The 20,230-nt window shown below is 45.0% G+C and overlaps 1 protein-coding gene across 1 annotated transcript in view; it reads right to left on the minus strand.

Annotated features, from left to right (window-relative positions):
- The window catches only part of LOC124594527, a 605,846-nt gene that overhangs the window by 407,154 nt on the left and 178,462 nt on the right, over window positions 1-20,230 (minus strand). Inside the window, exon 6 of the mRNA XM_047132903.1 lies at window positions 1,717-1,848. Coding sequence (XP_046988859.1) covers window positions 1,717-1,848 — 132 coding nt within the window. The remainder of the gene's footprint in view (window positions 1-1,716; window positions 1,849-20,230) is intronic.

The following is a 20,230-nucleotide window of genomic DNA, read 5'->3' on the forward strand; positions in this document are numbered from 1 at the left end:
GTAATGAGCGGTGACGTGTCGGTATTTCGGGAGAGAACCTAGTTGGGCAGGCAACAGACTAGCCAGTGTTACGTCCGAGCGGCCTTCAGGAATGTCGCGTCATCGCCGATGACTGCAGGACGGGCGCGGCGCTGGAAAACCGCGACCTCTTTCCCCCGAAGGCTCCGACTGCCGCGTCCGGCTGAGAGGCGAACTTCTTGCCTAATCGTGTTTTAGGCTCGCCTTTTACAGTGTACCACTTTTTATTAGCAAAAAATTTCGTGCCACCTCTCTTAAACACGACGGTCGGCTAATTTAGAGATGAAATTCTAAGTGGGTAGTCTAACAAAAATTGAAACTAACGTAAATTGATGTGCACGAATTTTTCTTCGGGTTTACTGCTTTTAATTGCGCGGTAATAATCACTGCCCTATACGAAAAAAAGTTTCTTCTTTATCAACTCCGTAAGCTTAACGATAACTTGTGAACTCTCTTTTCCGAACTTGTAGAAACATGAGTCGCTAGTACTAAGTAATCCGAGCCTATTTAGTGCCGAATATCTGGACCACGTCAAATCGTTTAACCATTTAGGGGTTATACAAACTCTCTTCCTTGTAGATGGTAACTCCAAGCTGCAGCAGAAGATAGAAGTGACTCTTAGAGAACATTCAATCAAATGTCAATTTACTACCATCGCAGTTCACGTTTTCTTAATGCATCTTTCACTTTGGAACGAACGGCAGCAAGGAAACTGTTGAAGCTTGTTAAGACCAAGTCTCGTAAGACGTAACACCCCTTTTATTTTGTGAACGGTTCAGGATATCTAAACGAGATTTTAGGCAAATGACGGCACACAGAGAGACACGTAATTTCGTTACGTAGTTTATACTCCAAGCTCTTGTATCAACAGAGGTATCAAACAAATATTTTTTAATGGAACTACATACTTTTAAAAGGATTCCAAAATTGACATTGAACCTTTTCACAAAAATAGTCGTGAAATGTACTAGAACTGTAAGTCAAGGCGGCCGCAATCCGCCGTAGCCGTGTAAACACCACCAAATGGAGCTCTCGTGCCTTTCACCTTTTTACTTCTTTCCACAAAAGGTGTTCAATTAAACATGAGTAAAGTTTTCCTAAGACTCTTCTAATAAGCTAGCAGTTACTGTACAGCTCCATTTACAACGGTCTTAGCTGACTCTGTGTGTATGTCTTACAAGTAGAGTCCAAAGAAAACGCATTTTATCTTAGCAGCGTAAGCCTATTCCTACTGCGCATAACGACGGAGCCTGGCATAAGAGCACTTGGCGACGTTTGCACCGAAATAGCAGATTCCAGCCATCTTGCCTTTCAATTTAGCACATTCTTGGACAGTTTTTCGAAAACTTTGAACTTCAACAGTAACAAGTCTTATATCACTGTACTCGTCTTTTAAATGGCTTTCTAACGCCGCTAAAAAGAACATCATAATATTCAAAATATATTTGCTTCCGTATCTCGGTCTGTACAGAGCTTAATAATATGTTAGTAGTTTGGTCTGTTTGTATTCACATGACATACAATGAAAAGATTTAACTGAAGTTATAGCCGCAGAACCCATTTTCTACCCCGCAAACACGAAGTCATTGTGTGCACTTCTAAGAGTGTCATTTACTGCAGGTCAACAGAGGTGTTCGTCTCTTCGCGAGGAACTTCTGTTAGGCAGCAATCACAACTGTGGACGATTGGCTGACTTACCTCTGCATTCGACCTCTCCGTCTCCCTCGTAGCCCGGGTTGCACTTGCAGAAGAAGTGTGCCGGCAGGTTGCAGCACTCGGCGTTGGCGACACAGCGGGCCCTGATGGCCGGGTCCTCGCACTCGTCGATATCTGCACAGCATAAAATATGTCATAATGACGAGCAGCTCAATTCTAGGAGATATTGTTCTATGAAAATGAATGTGAAGTAATGTTAGTTTAGTAACGTATAATGTGAAGCCACGGACTATACACGCTTTCTTGATCATTTTATTCTCGTTGCGTTCGATGGATACTAAGTTTGATAATACTACTGAGTTTAAATCTATATCTATATTCCGCCGAGGTTACTTTGTGTATCACTGCCACTTCTCCCATTTCCTCTTGCAGTCGCGAAAAGTGCGCAGGAGAACCGATTGTTGGCAAGCCTCCGTGTGAACTCGAATGTCTCTAATCTTGCATATATGGTTTTTTCGCAGAAATATACTTAGTATGAAGTAGTATATTAATTGCCTCTTGTACAAACGTACGTTCTCGGAATTTTAACAATAAATAAATGTCGTGTGACTAGGGCCTCCCGCCGGGTAGACCGTTCGCCTGTTGCAAGTCTTTCGATTTGACGCCACTTCGGCGACTTGCGCGTCGATGGGGATGAAATGATGATGATTAGAACAACACAACACCCAGTCCCAGACGGGATAAAATCTCCGACCCAGCCGGGAATCGAACCCGGGCCCTTAGGATTGACATTCCGTCGCGCTGACCACTTTTTTTTATTTTTTTTATTTTCAATAAAGACCACTCTGTTAAAAGGAACATATAGACCATTTCATCGTATAGTATGTGCATTACATATTGAGTGGTGAGAGAAGCGTGAGGTTCATCATAAGCTGTCAAATGTGCACACCGACTGCACCCGGCACATCCCAACTGCGTGGGGGTCAAGGAAGACTGCCTGAAGATAATTGGCAAAGGTTTTCCGATAGTGTGACCATCTATGAACCTCATTGTGTGCTTGCTGCAAGAAATACCAAAAGTCAAGTCGCGACGTGGCAGTATCCCCATAGAGGTACGCGATCGTCCAACCTTTGATCCAGATGATCGACTGTGATTTAGTCGCCGGAAAGTAGTCACTCTCCGGATGTAAGAAGGAAGCAGGTGTAATATGTTGCGGGGTCACACGGAGGTAGCAAGCCACCATCTGTCTTCCCAGGAGCCAGACGTCCTCCACCGCGATACAAGTTAAGCGGTGATGGTCGTCATCCACTTGGTAACATTTCGGGCATAGTGGAGTGTCCACTAGTCAAATTGCATGGAGCCGTTGGTGGATGTTACACTCAGCTAACGCGGGCGGACGTTTCAACAATGATGCGCAACGCTTCACTTATAGCGTTTGGCATTCAAGGGGCGGGGGGGGGGGGGGGGGGGGAGCGTTTTTGTGATGCTTTCGCGCTTACTAAAAGAACACTGTGACTTACTTTAATCACGCGAGGCATAAATTTTCTGGGAAAGAAAGCTTTGGTTAAAGGCAATTAATTTCCTGCGACTAGTACTCGACTACGGTAAGGGTGAAAATTATGACTTAAATTTTGCCTTTTTGGCTGACGAGTGCGATGTGTCAGCTATTATCCGTGTATATGTGTGAGGGGGAGAGGAGGGGAAATTCGTATCCTTTCGTCGCTTACGTGGCAGGTCTGAGAGTACAGTTTTTAACGTCCTCCGTTTCCATACTCTGTTCCGAGAAGAAAAATTATATTCCCAAAATTGTATTCTAGGATAACACACTTCTAGGATAAAACTTGAAAATAACTCTACAGAAAATTACTTTCTATTACTACTGAACATGGTCATCATTTCAAGAACTCTTGCTTTCCAGTAGGTACTTCCGGTATTCCCGAAAGTTTAGGCTTTTTCACTGTCAGATACCTTTGACTGCAGGGTTTGTTAGGCGATTGCGTATTAAGAGAGTGTCATTCTTCTGAATACGCAAACCTAAGAAGCGTGGAAAACTTCCACAGCACTCGACCAGTTTGGTTCGTTGCAAAATGGATCTCGCCTTTAGGTCACCAGGCGCGTGTAGCTTGAACTTCTCCAAAGTCAACAGTCACGTAGCTCTGAGGATACTCGGTACTCTACGCACGTTGTCGACCGGGTTTCATATTAAGCGACTGGTGCCTGAGGACTTTCCCAGTGGCATTCAGCCAAACCGGTGGCATCACCAGCTTATTTATCGAAGCGGGGACAGGAAGTGGCCCTGACCCTCCGCATCCCCGAGCGGGAGACAGCACCCTGGAGGACTGCAAGTTTACGGCGTGCGATCGCATTGCAGGAACACGGGCGGCAGGCGAGCGCGTGCCAAGGACGGCTGCACCTCTGCCTGGCACAGGCGTCTCCAAGCGGTGTGGCGGGCTGCCTAGTGGCCAGGCGCTCCCAGCAACGACATGGAGCACAGTGCTTCTCCCTCCGTGTCTTACAGTACTTTTCATGCATCTTGGGCTCGGCACTACTAGTCTAGTTATGTCATCCTGAATGTATTTGTGGCCATTTGTTCGGATGTACGGTTGAGTGCGTTGTGTTGCCAATGTGGCTAGTGTCACTATCTTTATTGCCGTCACATCATACGACTCATACGAGAGTCCATCATCAGATACTGTCTCTCGCCATCTTTAACTTTTAGTTCAAACAGGAAGGATGTTCGCAAATAGTCGCGATACAATCAGTTCTTTATTGCATAACTAGATTTCAGCTACTATAGCCATCATCAATGCGCAAGTCATATAGATTCAATAGGCTTGTAAATGCACGCGTTATTGCAAGACCTTAGCTTAATTGAATTAAGCTATGTATCTCATTCGCTGAGCATAAACTCATTATCATTTGCTTGTCGTTGCCTCAGTTCATTCTACTGATAACATGGTGTAATATAGATTTTCTGGGAATTTTGCTTTTAAGAAGTTTTTTTAGGTGAAACTTTTATGTCAAATTAGGAGCCCTATAAATTTAGTTTTTCTTCTCTGTAACATGCTGATGTGTGCCCCTTCCTCTTTAATTTCATTTATTATTTTTTCATTGGATTTACTTTCAGTCTAAGGCGTTTTTTGTGGCTCTCTACGTAAGAAAGTAAATAATTCTACGACACCCTGAAATCTAATACTAAATATTTCATATATTTAAAAGAATAGTTCATACATTTGAAAGAACAGTTTATCGTACCATGACAATTTGAAAAGGAAAATATCTGAAATTTTTATGACTTTGCTGTATAAAACACGAAATTTAAAGTTACGGTAATTCATGTACTAATGTGAACGATGAAGGCAACAAATTTATTTATTTTGAAATTCATCTGGTAATCTATAACAGGATAAAACTCTTACGTTAAGGAACTCCAAATGAGTACGTACCCATGCACGTATTCATTACGTTGACTTTCAGTTTGTGGCGGTAAGGAAAATAGGTCCAAAATGCCTTCGGTTGAGGTGAACAGTACTAACATATTGTTGGTAAATATAACGCCATTGGGAGGGTTTCACAAACTGATAAACTTCAAATAACATACCTACCGGGCGTTTGCACCTAAGAGGTCGAGGCATATGCTACGACAAAAGATAAAAGATCGTTGGAAGATTGGTAGTTAATTACAGAAGCTTAGTTTGTACACAATGTGTTACGATGCCATAGTCAAAGTGGTACTGTTTCAGTAAGGAGCCGAAAACATTTATGGTTATCTTTTTTGCTCTTTCCAAATATAGGGCATAAACTACAACGACGATATCGGCTTTCTAGAAATCCGTGTCGTTACAGAGGAAGAACATGAGAAGCAAACGAGCTTGCGCGCGAGCTCCGCGCTTAGAGGGCGTAACCGGTTCGGTGCGGCACGGTATCGGCAGATAAATCGCTCTCTCCATCCACTTCCTCAGCAGTGCTGGGTACTCGTTAGCACTGCGCGTGTCTCTAGCAACCAGTACAGTTAACAGACACACGCTCGGCCGCTTCCGCTCTGGTTTTCCTCGCATCTTGCACGAAATGACAGTGCACCAATTTTGGTATACCAAGTGCCGTAGTTTCACGGTTAACGAATTTCCAAATCATCGTTCAATCTTACAGATTTAATCTATTTAGATTTAAAATTCTTGAGGAATGAATCGTTTTTTACTAATACTGTTAAAAAAAAGGTCTGAACAAACGACATTAATGAATTTAGAAACATATCCCAGCTCTTTTTCTCCCGAAACACCGGGCGTTTACTTCTCTGATGGAGAGACATCCTTAAGAGGTTTTCTTGATAGACACGGTTGAAAAATGCTGCTGTTCATACCTAGCACAGGTTATGAGAATACAGTAGCGAATTTTCTGACAGAAAACAGGACATTAATGTAAGCGTAAGATAATGAAGTGGCAAATTAGCCAAAATGTAGTTTCTGTAACATATAGCGTTTAAGGAAGAACAAATAAATGAAATAACATCGTAATTAACGTAATGCGACTGGTGTTTTGAATTTGATTTGATGAGATGATATATGAATGTCCCAATCAATCGTCAGAAAGCTGTCCTTAGGCTAAACAGACCATTTGCTCTTCAAGTGCCGTTACGTTTTCTTTCTAACAATGGCCTAATAAACAACTTTTAAATGTAAAATTAGCAACTCCGTTTACGTGTCTTGTAGTAGTCAAGAGTGTATAAGAATGTAACTCAAAGTAAAGTGAGACTACCATGAAAATTCTTTCTGCTTCTTACTGTGGCCTCGTGTTTTTGTATGTTGTACTTAAAACTTGATCTGATTTGCCATTTATGCGCCTTTTAAACAGGATTATTTTCCCCTATGATTGTTGTTGTTTTTACTCACTAGACGTACTGAATGACATCATCATCAAAGAAGTATTGTTCCTGCCCATTCTTGTTGGAAGATCTGATCTTCTTAATGAGCGAAACTTCGAAATGCCTTCATCGAATCTCACATTCAGAATTTAGATGTTGTGAAGTTTCAGCACATTGATTATTGGAAGAACTAAAACTAAAAACTAAAACTAAACTCCTCCCGAACAGGCCATGAAGGCCCACCGGTACCGACAGGCCGCCGTGTCACCCTCAGCCCATAAGCGTCACTGGATGTGCATATTGAGGGGCATGTGGTCAGCACACCGCTCTTCCGGCCATATGTCAGTTTGCGAGACCGGAAACGCTACTTCTCAATCAAGTAGCCCCTCAGTTTGCCTCACATGGGCTGAGAGCACCCCGCTTGCCAACAGCACTCGGAAGACCAGATGATCACCCATCCAAGTGCTAGCCCAGCCCGACAACGCTTATCGTCGGTTATTTGACGGGAACCGGTGTTGTCACTGCAGGAAGGTCGTTGGCTGCATTGGAAGAACCCCACACGTTTTACGGGTCTCCACAACGATCATAATTTGGACGTCAGGAACTTTGTCGTTGCATAAGATCCTTTTGAAAATAATTTTCCCCGCTTTGTGGAGTTACACGAAGTTTTGAGGAAAGCTGAAGCCCTAGGCGTTTCAGTAACTTAAATCACATCTGTGTGGCTTTTATATTTAATTTATCAGTTTTAAGTTTTTTTGCTCTTCGAACAACTACGGGCCATTCGATATTCACTTGAACAGTTAACTGTTGATCGTGGTCTTGGAAAAGATATTGACGCTACTGTCCTGCCTCTATTTGTATTAGAAATAAGGACGGTCACAGAGCGGCAGTGATAGTGTTAATAAAGTTTCTGTTAATTAATGGATGATTGTTATGCTAGAATTTATCGTCGTGACTGAAGGACGTAGGTATATTATCTGGCAGAATTTTTCTGGTTTTCAATCCAAATATGTTTCGCATGATAGTCGCGTACGTCTTGACTAATCATGACTGAGATAACGGCACAGAGATGAGGGTAATGTTCTCTCTCTCTCTCTCTCTCTCTCTCCTCCCCCCCCCCCCTCCCTCTCTCTCTTTCTTTCCCCTCTCTGCCGATGAAAACAAGAGAAAGTGGAGGGTCAAAAGCCATGCGAGTACATGGTCTTTAACTACGGAAATGCAGGACAAATGGCGGCAAGCACAATGTCTCCATTTAATTATCCAGTATATCGTTATCAGTACTGTTAGATGACCGCAGTGATACGTGGTTTCTAGTTTTGCCTAGTATGTTGCCGCTCAATGTAATGAACACACTGTGGCATTTCTCCACTTAACGACCAATTCCTGATGATTAAAGAATTACATAGGAAACCAGGAGATGTATATTACATAGGCCTGCAGAAGTGTCCTGTTTATTCTCGCATGTTAACACATTTCCTTGACGAGGTATAAGTCTTGTATCTTAAGTGTGAGTCGTGCGGGCTCGTATCGGTAATGTTTCTCCACAGCTATCTATGGTAGTTGCCCAACAACGGGTTCTGGATCATCTCCCGTGAGACTTGAAAGCACTCATCGCTCCGGTTCAAGGAGTTCCTTCCGTCTTCGGACGGAAGCAGATGGGAAGTGGCAGCGCTGGCCGAGTGCAGCGTACCGGGGTAGTGTACACTACGGGACTTAACATCTGAGGTCACCAGTCCCCTAGAACTTAGAACTACTTAAACCTAACACACATCCATGCCCGAGGCAGAATTCGAACCTGTGACCGTAGCAGCAGTGTGGTTTCGGACTGACGCCTAGAACTGCTCGGAATACAGGAGGAAGCAGACCTACTGGGTGGAGGCTACTTGGGTGGAGTACGCTTTGGGCCAAGTAACACGATCGGCCGCAAGCAGCGTTTGGAAGCGCTGGTGAACAGGACATAGATTTTCAGCACCGGCCATCGTAGATTGAAGAGAATTTGGTGAGCACGTTTTTGAACATTTGCTTCCGACATCTGTGCGCTATGGGTGGCATGCCTTGGCGAGTTCGTTTGATGCTTTGTGTCAGTTAGTGTAGGCAACGGGGGATACTGATATAGCGTCCGGCGTTCCTCTCCTTGTATTATAGTGCAGGTCTGAGAACTTGAATTAAATGAAATCTGTTTTGTCGCCTAAAGCTGCACGGGTTAATTCGGTTTTAAAATTCCTTTTATTTTGCTCATTATTGTGGATTATTATAAACTTAATTGCCTAGTGTTTATTCAAAGCTATAAATTGTTTGTTATCAAATTCCTGAGTTTCACAAATCCTCACTAGTCAGCCAACTTAGTCCAAGTTAACCTAAACTTCTTAACATCTCTCACAAAGTTTCCGAGGTTCTTGGACCCTTACTTGTTAGATTTGTATACCGCCGGTGTCTGGGGCGTCTCCAGACATGTCTTCTGCCTGTAATTTCATTGAATGGAGCAGAACTGTCTTCAGTGATGACTCTCGCTTCGAAATGGATCCCGATTACCAATGAAGATGTGTATGGAGACAGCGTTGGGATACTAACCTGGCTGTCGCCCGCCGTGTGAGCCGACAAGCAGGGGTGCCATTTCATTTTGACGATATAAATCGCCTTTTGGACAGACTTTGGAACGATATTCCTCAGTAGGACATGCAACAACTCTATCAGTCAATGTCAAGCTGAATAACTGCTTGCATAAGGGCCAGAAGTGGACCAGAATTTTATTGACATGCTCAATTGGTGAAGCTCTTTCTCTTGCATAAATCTTCCAATTTCTCTGAAATAGCGTATATTTGTTTGTCTGTACATGTACATTAGGTTTACCGATTTCGGTCCATTTCGAATAATTCCTTCATGGTGCGTCGTTTTTTTCTCTTAGAGTATATTCTATTAACTACAAATCCTCAAATAGAATTATCTTTCACAAATAAAGGAGAAATCATATCTGGAGAATGTTTCGTTGTCCTGAAGAGGATCGCTGCTAAAACGGTCGAAACGGCGATTTTGTTTCATCGTTGCTTTTAGCGTACAAAATGACTCGGTCTAATACCTAGAAGGATCTTATTCAAGTTGACACTTGGAAGAGGGGTATTTGTCAACTTATTCTTCAGTTGAGCAGTTATTTCTTGTATGTCTAATTATGGCACTGATGATTGTATGAGCGTGTTTGAATAGCGTGAGAAGAGAGCTTAGTTAGTACTGTGTGGAGACTGTGCCGCCCTGAAGAGAATGTCCAGCGAGAAGAACGCAACGGCAGCCACTGGCACTCTCTGCGTAACAGGTTTGAGGCTGGGACCGCTGTGGCCGGCTGGCGCAGACGCGGGTCAAGGAAATCCGGCTCGCCGCCTGCTGTTGTCGGACCGTTACAGCCGCGCGCCGTTTGATATACCGAGCGTTCACAGCGTTCCGCGGAGGCGAATTAACAGAGATATACGGCCAGTCCCGGCTCGGCTCAAGTCTCCGACGTGGTTTTATTGCACAGACAGATGCTTCCCTGGAGAGAGTTAGAACCTCGGCGGCTTCTTTAACGTCAGGGGAAATGTCACAGCTACGAGTATGACTGTCTAAAATCACATGTGCTTTACGTTCCGATTAAAGTGCACAGTCTCCAGCTGAAGCGACACAGCAATAAAATGTTGGACACCAGCTGAAGTGGCGCAGCGACAAAATGTTGCGCCTGGCATCGGACAGATCGCCATTTCATTTGGAATGCAGCAACTCTAACAATTTGAGCCCGGTCGCGCTTCGCTGGGCGAAGGGGCAAATTAGTGACTGGGTATACTGAGTTGATTTAGCAGCCATTAATCAACACAAGACATTCCGACAACTGTATACAAGAGTATTTACTGGTAAAGGGTAACGTGTCGTAATTGTTTGAAAATCAGGCTTGCGAGACGTTTTTTTATCATTAGTCTTTTGACTGTAGACTTATGACCTCATCATGTAGGAGTAGCCATTCCATTGATCCATTGTCCAAAAATGGTTCAAATGGCTCTGAGCACCACGCGACTTAACTTCTGAGGTCATCAGTCACCTAGAACTTAGAACTAATTAAACCTAACTAACCTAAGGACATCATACACATCGATGCCCGAGGCAGGAATCGAACCTGCGACCGTAGCGATCGCACGGTCCCAGACTGTAGTGCCTAGAACCACTCGGCCACTGCGGCCGGCTCCATTGTCCACATTTGTCTGTTGTATATATTCGTATCTCTGTCTTTCACTACAATTTTTGCCTTCTACTCCTCTCCCTAATATTATGGAAGCTATTCCCTGATATCTCAACAAGTGTGCTGTTATCCAGTCCCTTCTTCTAACCAGTATTTTCCATATATTCTATACCGTGTCGATTCTGCTCAGGACCTCCTTCATTTGTTGTCAGCCCATTTAATTTTGCCACATCTCAGAATTGTTAGAAATCTGTTACTCATATTATGTCCTACGTTAGAAAAGTCTGCAAGCCATTGCCAATTTTGATAAAATCCTCTCAGCTGTTACGCCCTCACCAGGGGAAGATCCGAGCAGGGTTGAAACGTCGAGCATCCTAAATTTTGGAGAGGAATATGACGCAGACAGACAATGCAGAAGATTTTGGTATCATTATTAGTTTCTTTTTGGCAAGGAATGCTCCTTTTGTCTGTGTTATCCTCTTGTAACGTCATCCTTGATTTATCTGTTTTATATTAGTTTCCTTTCAAGGTAGTAGGATTCCTTTACTTCGTTTACTGTTAAGCTGATGACTTATTTCGTTTCTGATAGTCCCTCCTGTTTCTGTCTTTCTATGGTTCACTCTCAGTCCATATTACGTGCTCATTCCATTTGCTATTCGTTCACTTCACTAGGTTTTGCAGTTCTTCCTTACTTCCATTAGCGAATGTTATCACTGATATCCTTTTACCCTCTAATTTACTCCCCCTATTGGACTACCATACTAACACCCGAGCAGATGCTGTTGGCAATGCTTCACTGTAACGCAAATGACTATCCAGTATTCAGTAACTCACATTCTTCCGCGTAATCTTTCAGATCCGTCATGTCAGGTAGTGTTGCGGAGAGTCAGTCGCAGACCCGTGGACCAGCCGCAGCGCAAGCGCAGTAGGGTCCAAATCTGCTCCGTGGCGGCGACGGGCCGGTATGAATCACGGTACCCCGGGCGTTCGCGGCCCGCGCACACTTTCACCCGTCGCCAGGCGCGCCGCGCCCACGCCGCTATTGGCTTTGGAAAGCTACACTGCTGCCGTTGCCGCTCCAAAATTCAGTGCCTGCTTCCAGTATTGTCCTGTTGCGCTTGAAGAAAAGCGGTGTAGATACGAGTGATATATGTTCCGTCGGGCATGTCCGACATATGGGAATCAGAAATCTATGACCTGGGCGTTAATGGGCGGGAGGGGGGGGGGGGGGGTGTCGTTGCAGTGCGGCAAGCGGAAGTTGGAAATTTGGGCTTGAAGGAAATCGTGACCGGATGGTCGAGGCGGTTAAGGTGACCTTTCGAGAGAAGCATAGCATCGGTATCTGAGGCCAGGGGCTGTATAGAGGATCTGTAAGGGCAGTCCAGCGAAACTGCTGCAGCGTAGTCGAAATTACGTTGGCAACATGTGTGTATGTGGGGGGATTATCCTGCAACAGAATGACGCCGGCCGTCAACATTGCTGAGCGTTTGGACTTGACGCGTTTCAATTAACGCGCGGAGTTACGGTGGTACGTGAAACTTGGCCAAAATTGCAGCGAACCATTAAGTCGAAACACCCTACAATTTTGTACCAATCTGTTGTAGGACAGGAAATGACCTCCCACATGTTGCCATGCTGCAGAAGTTTCGTTGGGAAGTCCTTATACTTCCTCCATACAGTTGCACGCCGAGGTACGATCATGCTTCTGTTGACAGCCGCATACTTTTCTCCACGGAAGGAGTGACCGTCTTGCCGCACAGAGAGACTACTTTTGAAATAATAAACAGTTCACTTACTTTTTCTCCATCTGTGTCGTTTTCATTTGACTTTACCATATATTTCGCTATGAAATACGGTTTTACTGTATTTTTATGCGAGACGCAGACTTCATGACTGCCGTTTTACGACGGTTGTGTCGTATCAACCTACTCTTTCCAAGTTAGAATCCACTGCCTTAACCACTGGGCTATCTCGCTCGCTGACTTCGACTGGAGATCTAGCAGATGGCCTGCCAGGGTGGCCGAGCGGTTCTAGGCGCTTCAGTCTGGAACCGCGCGACCGCTACGGTCGCAGGTTCGAATCCTGCCTCGGGCATGGATGTGTGTGATGTCCTTAGGCTAGTTAGGTTTAAGTAGTTCTAAGTTCTAGGGGACTGATGGCCTCAGATGTTAAGTCCCATAGTGATCAGAGCCAACCATCCAGCAGATGTACGTCAACATGTGCTTCTTGTTGACGGCCAGCTGCCACTTCGAGAACAACACTTTGAGTGTGTACCACATTCTCAGACGTGGTAAAGGCTGTGTTGGCTGTGGCAGACGGTGATTCACGGAGCAGAAGCAGGCGGAGCCGAGAATAGCGCTCTAATAAGGCGAGCAGCAGGTTGCGTGCCCGCGGCTGCGGGTTCCGGCGGCCGTCCTTGGCTGTGCGACAGGCCGCCGCCGCCGCCGCCGCCACTGTCGTTGCCGGAACTGCCCGCCGCTTTCACACGCACCGCCTCCTCGTGCTTCCTCTCTGGAGCATCGCTAGCTCTCCCAGGCATCTCCACATCGGGACCTCACAGAGGTCTGGCGTCAATGAAGGCCTGGATAGCCCTCGGAAAACTCCACTGGCCGATTAAATACAACTGCCGAGTGGTTTAAGGCGCTGCAGTCATGGACTGTGTGGCTGGTCCCGGGGGAGGTTCGAGTCCTCCCTCGATCATGGGTGTGTGTGTTTGTCCTTAGGATAATTTAGGTTAAGTAATGTGTAAGCTCAGGAACTGATGACCTTAGCAGTTAAGTCCCATAAGATTTCACACACATTTTTGAAAAAATACAACTACTATAACAACAATGTTCTGTTGAAGATTGTTTGCAAGAAAAATAATCGTCATCAGCAAGACTTTTGTACACAACAATACTGTTTCAGATTCAGTTTATCTGTGATGGTTCTAAAACTGTGACATAGTTTACAATAAAACCGGCGTTTCGAAAGAGGTTGAAGACGTTGCAGGTAGCCTTAAACGGAATAACGACACTACAGGCCATTAAAATTGCTACACCACGAAGATGACGTACTACAGACGCGAAATTTAACCGACAGGAAGAAGATGCTGTGATATGCAAAAGATTAGCTTTCCAGAGCATTCACACAAGGTTGGCGCGGGTGGCGACACCTACAACGTGCTGACACGAGGAAAGTTTCCAACCGATTTCTCGTACACAAACAGCAGTTCACCGGCGTTGCATGGTGAAACATTGTTGTGATGCCTCGTGTAAGGAGGAGAAATGCGTACCATCACGTTTCCGACTTTGATAAAGGTCGGATTGTAGCCTATCGCGGTTGCGGTTTATCGTATCGCGACATCGCTGCTCGCGTTGGTCGAGATCCAATGACTGTTAGCAGAATATGGAATCTGTGGGTTCAGGAGTGTAATACGGAACGCCGTGCTGGATCCCAACGGCCTCGTATCACTAGCAGTAAAGATGACAGGCATCATTATCCGTTTGGCTGTAACGGATCGTGCAGCCACGCCTCGATCCCTGAGTCAACAGATGGGGACGTTTGTAAGACAACCACCATATGCACGAACAGTTCGACGACGTTTGCAGCAGCATGGACTATCAGCTCGGAGACCATGGCTGTTGTTACCATTGACACTGTATCACAGACAGGAGCGCCTGCGATGGTGTACTCAACGACCAACTTTGGTGCACGAATGGCAAAACGTCATTTTTCTGATGAATCCAGGTTCTGTTTGCAGCATCATGATGGTCGCATCCGTGTTTGGCGACATCGCGGTGAACGCACATTGGAAGCGTGTATTCGTCATCGCCATACTGGCGTATCACCCGGCGTGATGGTATGGGGTGCCATTGGTTACACGTCTCGGTCACCTCTTGTTCGCATTGACGGCACTTTGAACAGTGGACGTTACATTTCAGATGTGTTACGACCCGTGGGTCTACCCTTCATTCGATCCCTGCGAAACCCTACATTTCAGCAGGATAATGCACGACCGCATGTTGCAGGTCCTGTAAGGGCCTTTCTGGATACAGAAAATGTTCGACTGCTGCCCTGTCCAGCACATTCTCCATATCTCTCACCAATTGAAAACGTCTGGTCAATGGCGGCCGAGCAACTGGCGCGTCACAATACGCCAGTCACTACTCTTGATGAACTGTGGTATCGTGTTGAAGCTGCATGGGCAGCTGTACTTGTACACGCCATCCAAGCTCTGTTTGACTCAATGCCCAGGCGTATCAAGGCCGTTATTACGGCCAGAGGTGGTTGTTCTGGGTACTGATTTCTCAGGATCTTTGCACCCAAACTGCGTGAAAATGTAATCACATGTCAGTTCTAGTATAATATATTTGTCGAATGAACACCCGTTTATCATCTGCATTTGTTCTTGGTGTAGCAATTTTAATGCCCAGTAGTGGTTTTTGTATTTGTATCTGTCAGACGTTAATGGTATTGTATCTCACCGGATGGATTGTTGACTGTTGATGTTTCGGGAAGGCTATAGTAGCGGAAGTAATCTTCAGTATTGAGCTGTAATAGTTCTGCAAGGAAACAATATTCATCATGAATGAATATTGATAGGACCAGCAGTACAAAAAGCAGTACTAGGAGTTGAATAATATCCACCGTTTCAGATGTGTGGGCTGTACGGCCTATTTAAGCGGGTTGCAATTGAGGATGATAAATAAACAAAGAAATATCCCCAGCGGCCGAGAATATGTTTGCCGCTCCTTCTAGCCACATACTCATCACAGTACTCGGAAGTGCACCCCCCGGGTGCTGCCACTCCGTCGGCTGGCAGCCGTTGTCAACCAGGGAGCTCAAAGAGTATGTCAGTCTTCGCGTTTCCTGTTGGGGATCTTCTTGCGATCCAAACAATTTTTCTCTCCTTAATATTTAATCAATGTGACTTTCTATATCTGTCAGATGCTTAAAGAACTGCATTTTTAACCCTCAGCTGTACTAATAAACCTTTACTCTTTACCGGTTTCGGTCTCTCAGAATTTCTTCACAGGAAGAAAAGGCAAAACATCAGATAGAAAAGCAATTAGATGGCTCGAAAGCGCACAACGTTACAATAAGTATACATGACTGTTCATCGCATCCCATGACCTTAAACAGCATAAAATAAGTCTTACAATAATACACGACAGAATGTGAAAGAACTGTGACGAAGAATCTTCATGATAGTTCCTTCACTTCCGATCCCGTATTATTGTAAGACTATTATTGAAAGGTCGAGCTGACGCTGTTTAACGTCATGGTATATGATAGAAGGTCAAGTATATTAATTGTTATGTTGTTGACTTTCGAAACACTTAAAAGGAACTCGCCTTCATATTTGATGTTCTGCCTTTTCTGCCTGTGATGATGGTCTGAGAGACTAAAAGCGGTAAAGATTACGATTTATTAGCACAGCTAATGGTTAAAAATGCAGTTCTTCGAAAATATTTCTTTTGGTCTGGCTACCCTGCACGATTCCGAGATTCTGTAAATAGTTCTGGACTGCCACACACAAACTGATTCCCTGCCAAGACAGATTATTTATATTGACTTAGCTTCGTATGATGCTCTTTCTTTGCCGAATGTACCTTAATAGATCTTTCAATGGCGCCATTGGAGACCAACCTGCTTTCGCAGCTCAGTTCATAATCACCTAGTGTGATATGAATGTCTGTTACTTCTCTCGTGGAACGTAGATATTCTCGACTTGTTTGCTGCCTTAGTTACTCGCTTAGTGCCCGACGGAATATCTTCATTATCCTGTCGCTGTCACTCTGCACGCATAGTAAGCAGACGGTTTAACACTTTTCTTCCTCTTCATCTCTTCGCCCCCTATCTTCTGTTGTCATTTTCTGAATAACTCCCATATCAGTTCCCTCTATGAGTGTGGAACCTAGCTTCTGTAGTTCAGGTTTCAGAGACTCCGTAGGTAGTGGTGGTAACTCTCGAATCCCAATATTCCTCGCCGGTCGCGGTGGTCTCGCGGTTAAGGCACTCAGTCCGGAACCGCGCGACTGCTACGGTCGCAGGTTCGAATCCTGCCTCGGGCATGGATGTGTGTGACGTCCTTAGGTTAGTTAGGTTTAAGTAGTTCTAAGTTCTAGGGGACTGATGACCACAGATGTTAAGTCCCATAGTGCTCAGAGCCATTTGAACCAACCCAATATTCTTCTGGTTGGGAATTTGGTGAGCCATGACGAACAGACTAGCGGGCTTTCTGGAGATCGTATCTACAGCTGTGCCATGTCGTGTCCAAGCCCAACAATGCTACTTATCGACTTATTCGAGTTCCACTGCAAATTTTGTGTTGAAGGCCCGTTGTTACGGACTAATTTTTCCCGACGTCGAAGGATAAGTATGTCGTCTACGTAATTTTGGATGCAGAGGAATGAAGAACAGGGTCGCGCCTTCAGAACTCATCAGGAAGATGACTGAACCCTAGTTCTACTATTCTTCTGTCTTAAGTTTTCACTTAACTCCGTGCAACACAAGCTTAATAAAAATGTGAGATCAGACTCCAGACTCGATTAGGCACGTGAATAAACCTTAATGTTACCATACACAAGTATCAGAAGGTCGTTAGTTACATCCGGTAGTGGGCCAAATTCTGTTGATGCAGAAACATAATTTCTATCTCTAATTATAGACATTCTAATGTGTCTTTAAAGACCAAACATCTGAATGTGACTAAAGGCTAGCCATTGACATCACTTAACACTTCCGGGCTGAGATGCCGTGGTCCATACATAAGACTCTCCCCTGACGTTTCGCCTTCGACTGCGGAAGGCGAAACGTCAGGGGAGAGTCTTATGTATGGATCACGGCATCTCAGCCCGGAAGTGTTAAGCGATGACAACACCTGCCGTGAAAGCCTTCATTCTATGAACTAGCCATTGAGTTCGAAATGAAAGACAATTGAAAGGGGGAAAACGTAATAAAAGTTTCACTTCAGGAGTCAAATGGCTTCTTAATGGATTCACTACCGCGGTCGTGCTCCGAAGTACTACGTTGTAAATGTTTTACGTCTGAAATACTTTTGGCGCAGTTAATTAACTGTCTAAATTTACCAGCCTTCTTTGATTTGCTTTCGCAAATATAACAAGAGCGTCTGGTAGAAAAACACAGGTAACCAACATTTGTTGCTCTGAGTTTTGTGCTAGCGCAATACCGCCTTACCATGCCAGTCAGTCTAAAACGAGACATTCTTTTACCACTGCGAAGGCGAAGAACGCGAATTCGATCTTTTTCTTTTCTTCGTTAAAGAAATGGTTCAAATGGCTCTGAGCACTATGGGACTCAACTGCTGTGGTCATCAGTCCCCTAGAGCTTAGAACTTCTTAAATCTAACTAACCTAAGGACATCACACACACCCATGCCCGAGGCAGGATTTGAACCTGCGACCATAGCAGCAGCGTGGCTCCGAACTGGAGCGCCTAGAACTGCACTGCCACCGCGCCCGACCTTCGTTAAAGAGTGTAGCAAAACAGAGATTGTTCTGCTAGCTGTCTACAGCTTTAAGAACAAAGGTGAAGCTTTGAAGAAGCGACTTTCGGGCAACTGCAGAGCAGTTTGGCAAGCCGGTGCGAATTGCTGGACAAACAGCAACGTGCAGAAAGCGCGAAGTGTTCCTCTCGACGGGCGGGGTTTGCCGGCAGACAGCCGTAAGCCGCAGAGAGCAACGACATTCGCAAACAGCGAGCGGCCGCCGAGGTGGGAACTGTAAATAGGGTGGGGCCCTCCAGCGGAGCCCAAGGCCGCGCCGCTGTACTGAACACCTGTCGGAGAGCGGCCCCGCCACGGTAAAGAACTGCACGCAAGCCTTTGCAGAATGTGTAAAAAACCTCGCCTGTCCCTTTGCTCTCCGTCCATGTACAGAGCGGATCATTCTTGTTTTCTTAGAGATCATATCCACCATAGTGCTTAGCTCAAAAAGATTAATTACTATCGAATACGGGTGGAATTATTTCTCATAGCTCTGCTCTGTGACTCTATTAGTAGGGAGTTAGTGTTCCACACGTCGACGAAGAGCTGAGTAAAGCCCTAGTATAAGTCCGTATTGGACAGAGACGGGTGGGGTAATTACTTGCGGCCTATCAGAATAGCCATCTTAGCGTTGCCCTTAAGCGATTTCGGAGAACGGGTCGAAGGATATTTGAATCACCACTTTTCACGAACGCGAATCCAGTGCTTTAACCACTAAGCTTCTTTAATTAGTACCTCAGGTAATGCAAATTTTCAAATAACAGTAGCACCGCTGGACCGTATCATATGTTTGCTTGTGGAATGAAGAACTGCCACGAGATAAATTTCGGAGTGATAACCATGAACAATGTTCTTGATTTACGCCTGCGCAGTGTTCAGACGACAAAAATAGTTCGCACGTAGATCACTGTTCTTTGAGCAACAATAGAACAGATCACCGGTCGATGCACGGAAATTTTCTCTAAAATTGGCTGTCAACGACAGCATTTCGCATACAAACCTGTGCTTTTCTCTTGTTTACGCTCCATTACGTGAAAGTGTATAAACTCTCCGCTAGAGGACCTGATTATATGGTTCCATTTCTAATGAAACTGCATCTATTCCATTTCTAAGCAGTATAATTGCATCTTTGCCGGCCATCGCAATTTTAAACAATATTTAATTCACACTAAAAATGTTCGAGTCACTTAGTAATCTACGCCATTACGACTCTGACCATTTTCAGAAGGGGTATTTCATGTGAATGAGACATCGCATGCTGAGTTTTGCTTCCTCAGTCACTTCCGTCGATCTAATGCGCAGACAAGTTACACCCATACAGCATGTGCCTGCCACAAAACCAGATACCAAAGAGGACTGAATATGTCAAATTCGATTGCCATAGTACTAAAGCTATTCTGAATGTAAAGTCCGATCGGGCGCGAAGTGGAAACCACAGTGAAAATCCGAAGAAGCTTTGCACAGGTGTGCTCCGCAGTGTCTCTAGTATGCCCGTCAATTGCGCCACGTCACTGTTTTCAGTTCTGAGCGCACAGTGAGCCCCTAAAGATGCGTAGAAAATAGCGTCTCCCGCCAGGTATCAGGGCCTGGTGAGAGGTTTCGTCTGATTTCACGCAGCCCATATAGCATAACTGTCATGCGTTTTCTTCTTGACGATTCTCGGCCGCTCTCTACAGGGACAATGAAGATGCTCCTACAGCTTCTTCAGTGGGAAGTGTTTGATGAACCACAATACAACCCGTAATTGTTTCCCCTGAGTTTCATTTCTGTTCACATGAACCGCTGACTATGGAGGCAACATTTAGGTACAGACAACGAGCTGTAGACCAGCACAGAGAGTTGGAGGAAGGAACAGGCAGCTGCCTTCTGTGACGAGGGTATTGGATTTCTGGTACAACGCTACGACAAACGTCTAAGTCGGCGCGGCGACTATGTAGAGAAGGTGTAGCTAACTGTTGGAAATAAAACATTTTTGATTTATGCAGCGGTTTTCTTCTCGTGACCGACC

This window comes from Schistocerca americana, chromosome 1 (genome assembly GCF_021461395.2).
Source record: "Schistocerca americana isolate TAMUIC-IGC-003095 chromosome 1, iqSchAmer2.1, whole genome shotgun sequence".
NCBI classification, from domain to species: Eukaryota; Metazoa; Arthropoda; class Insecta; order Orthoptera; family Acrididae; genus Schistocerca; species Schistocerca americana.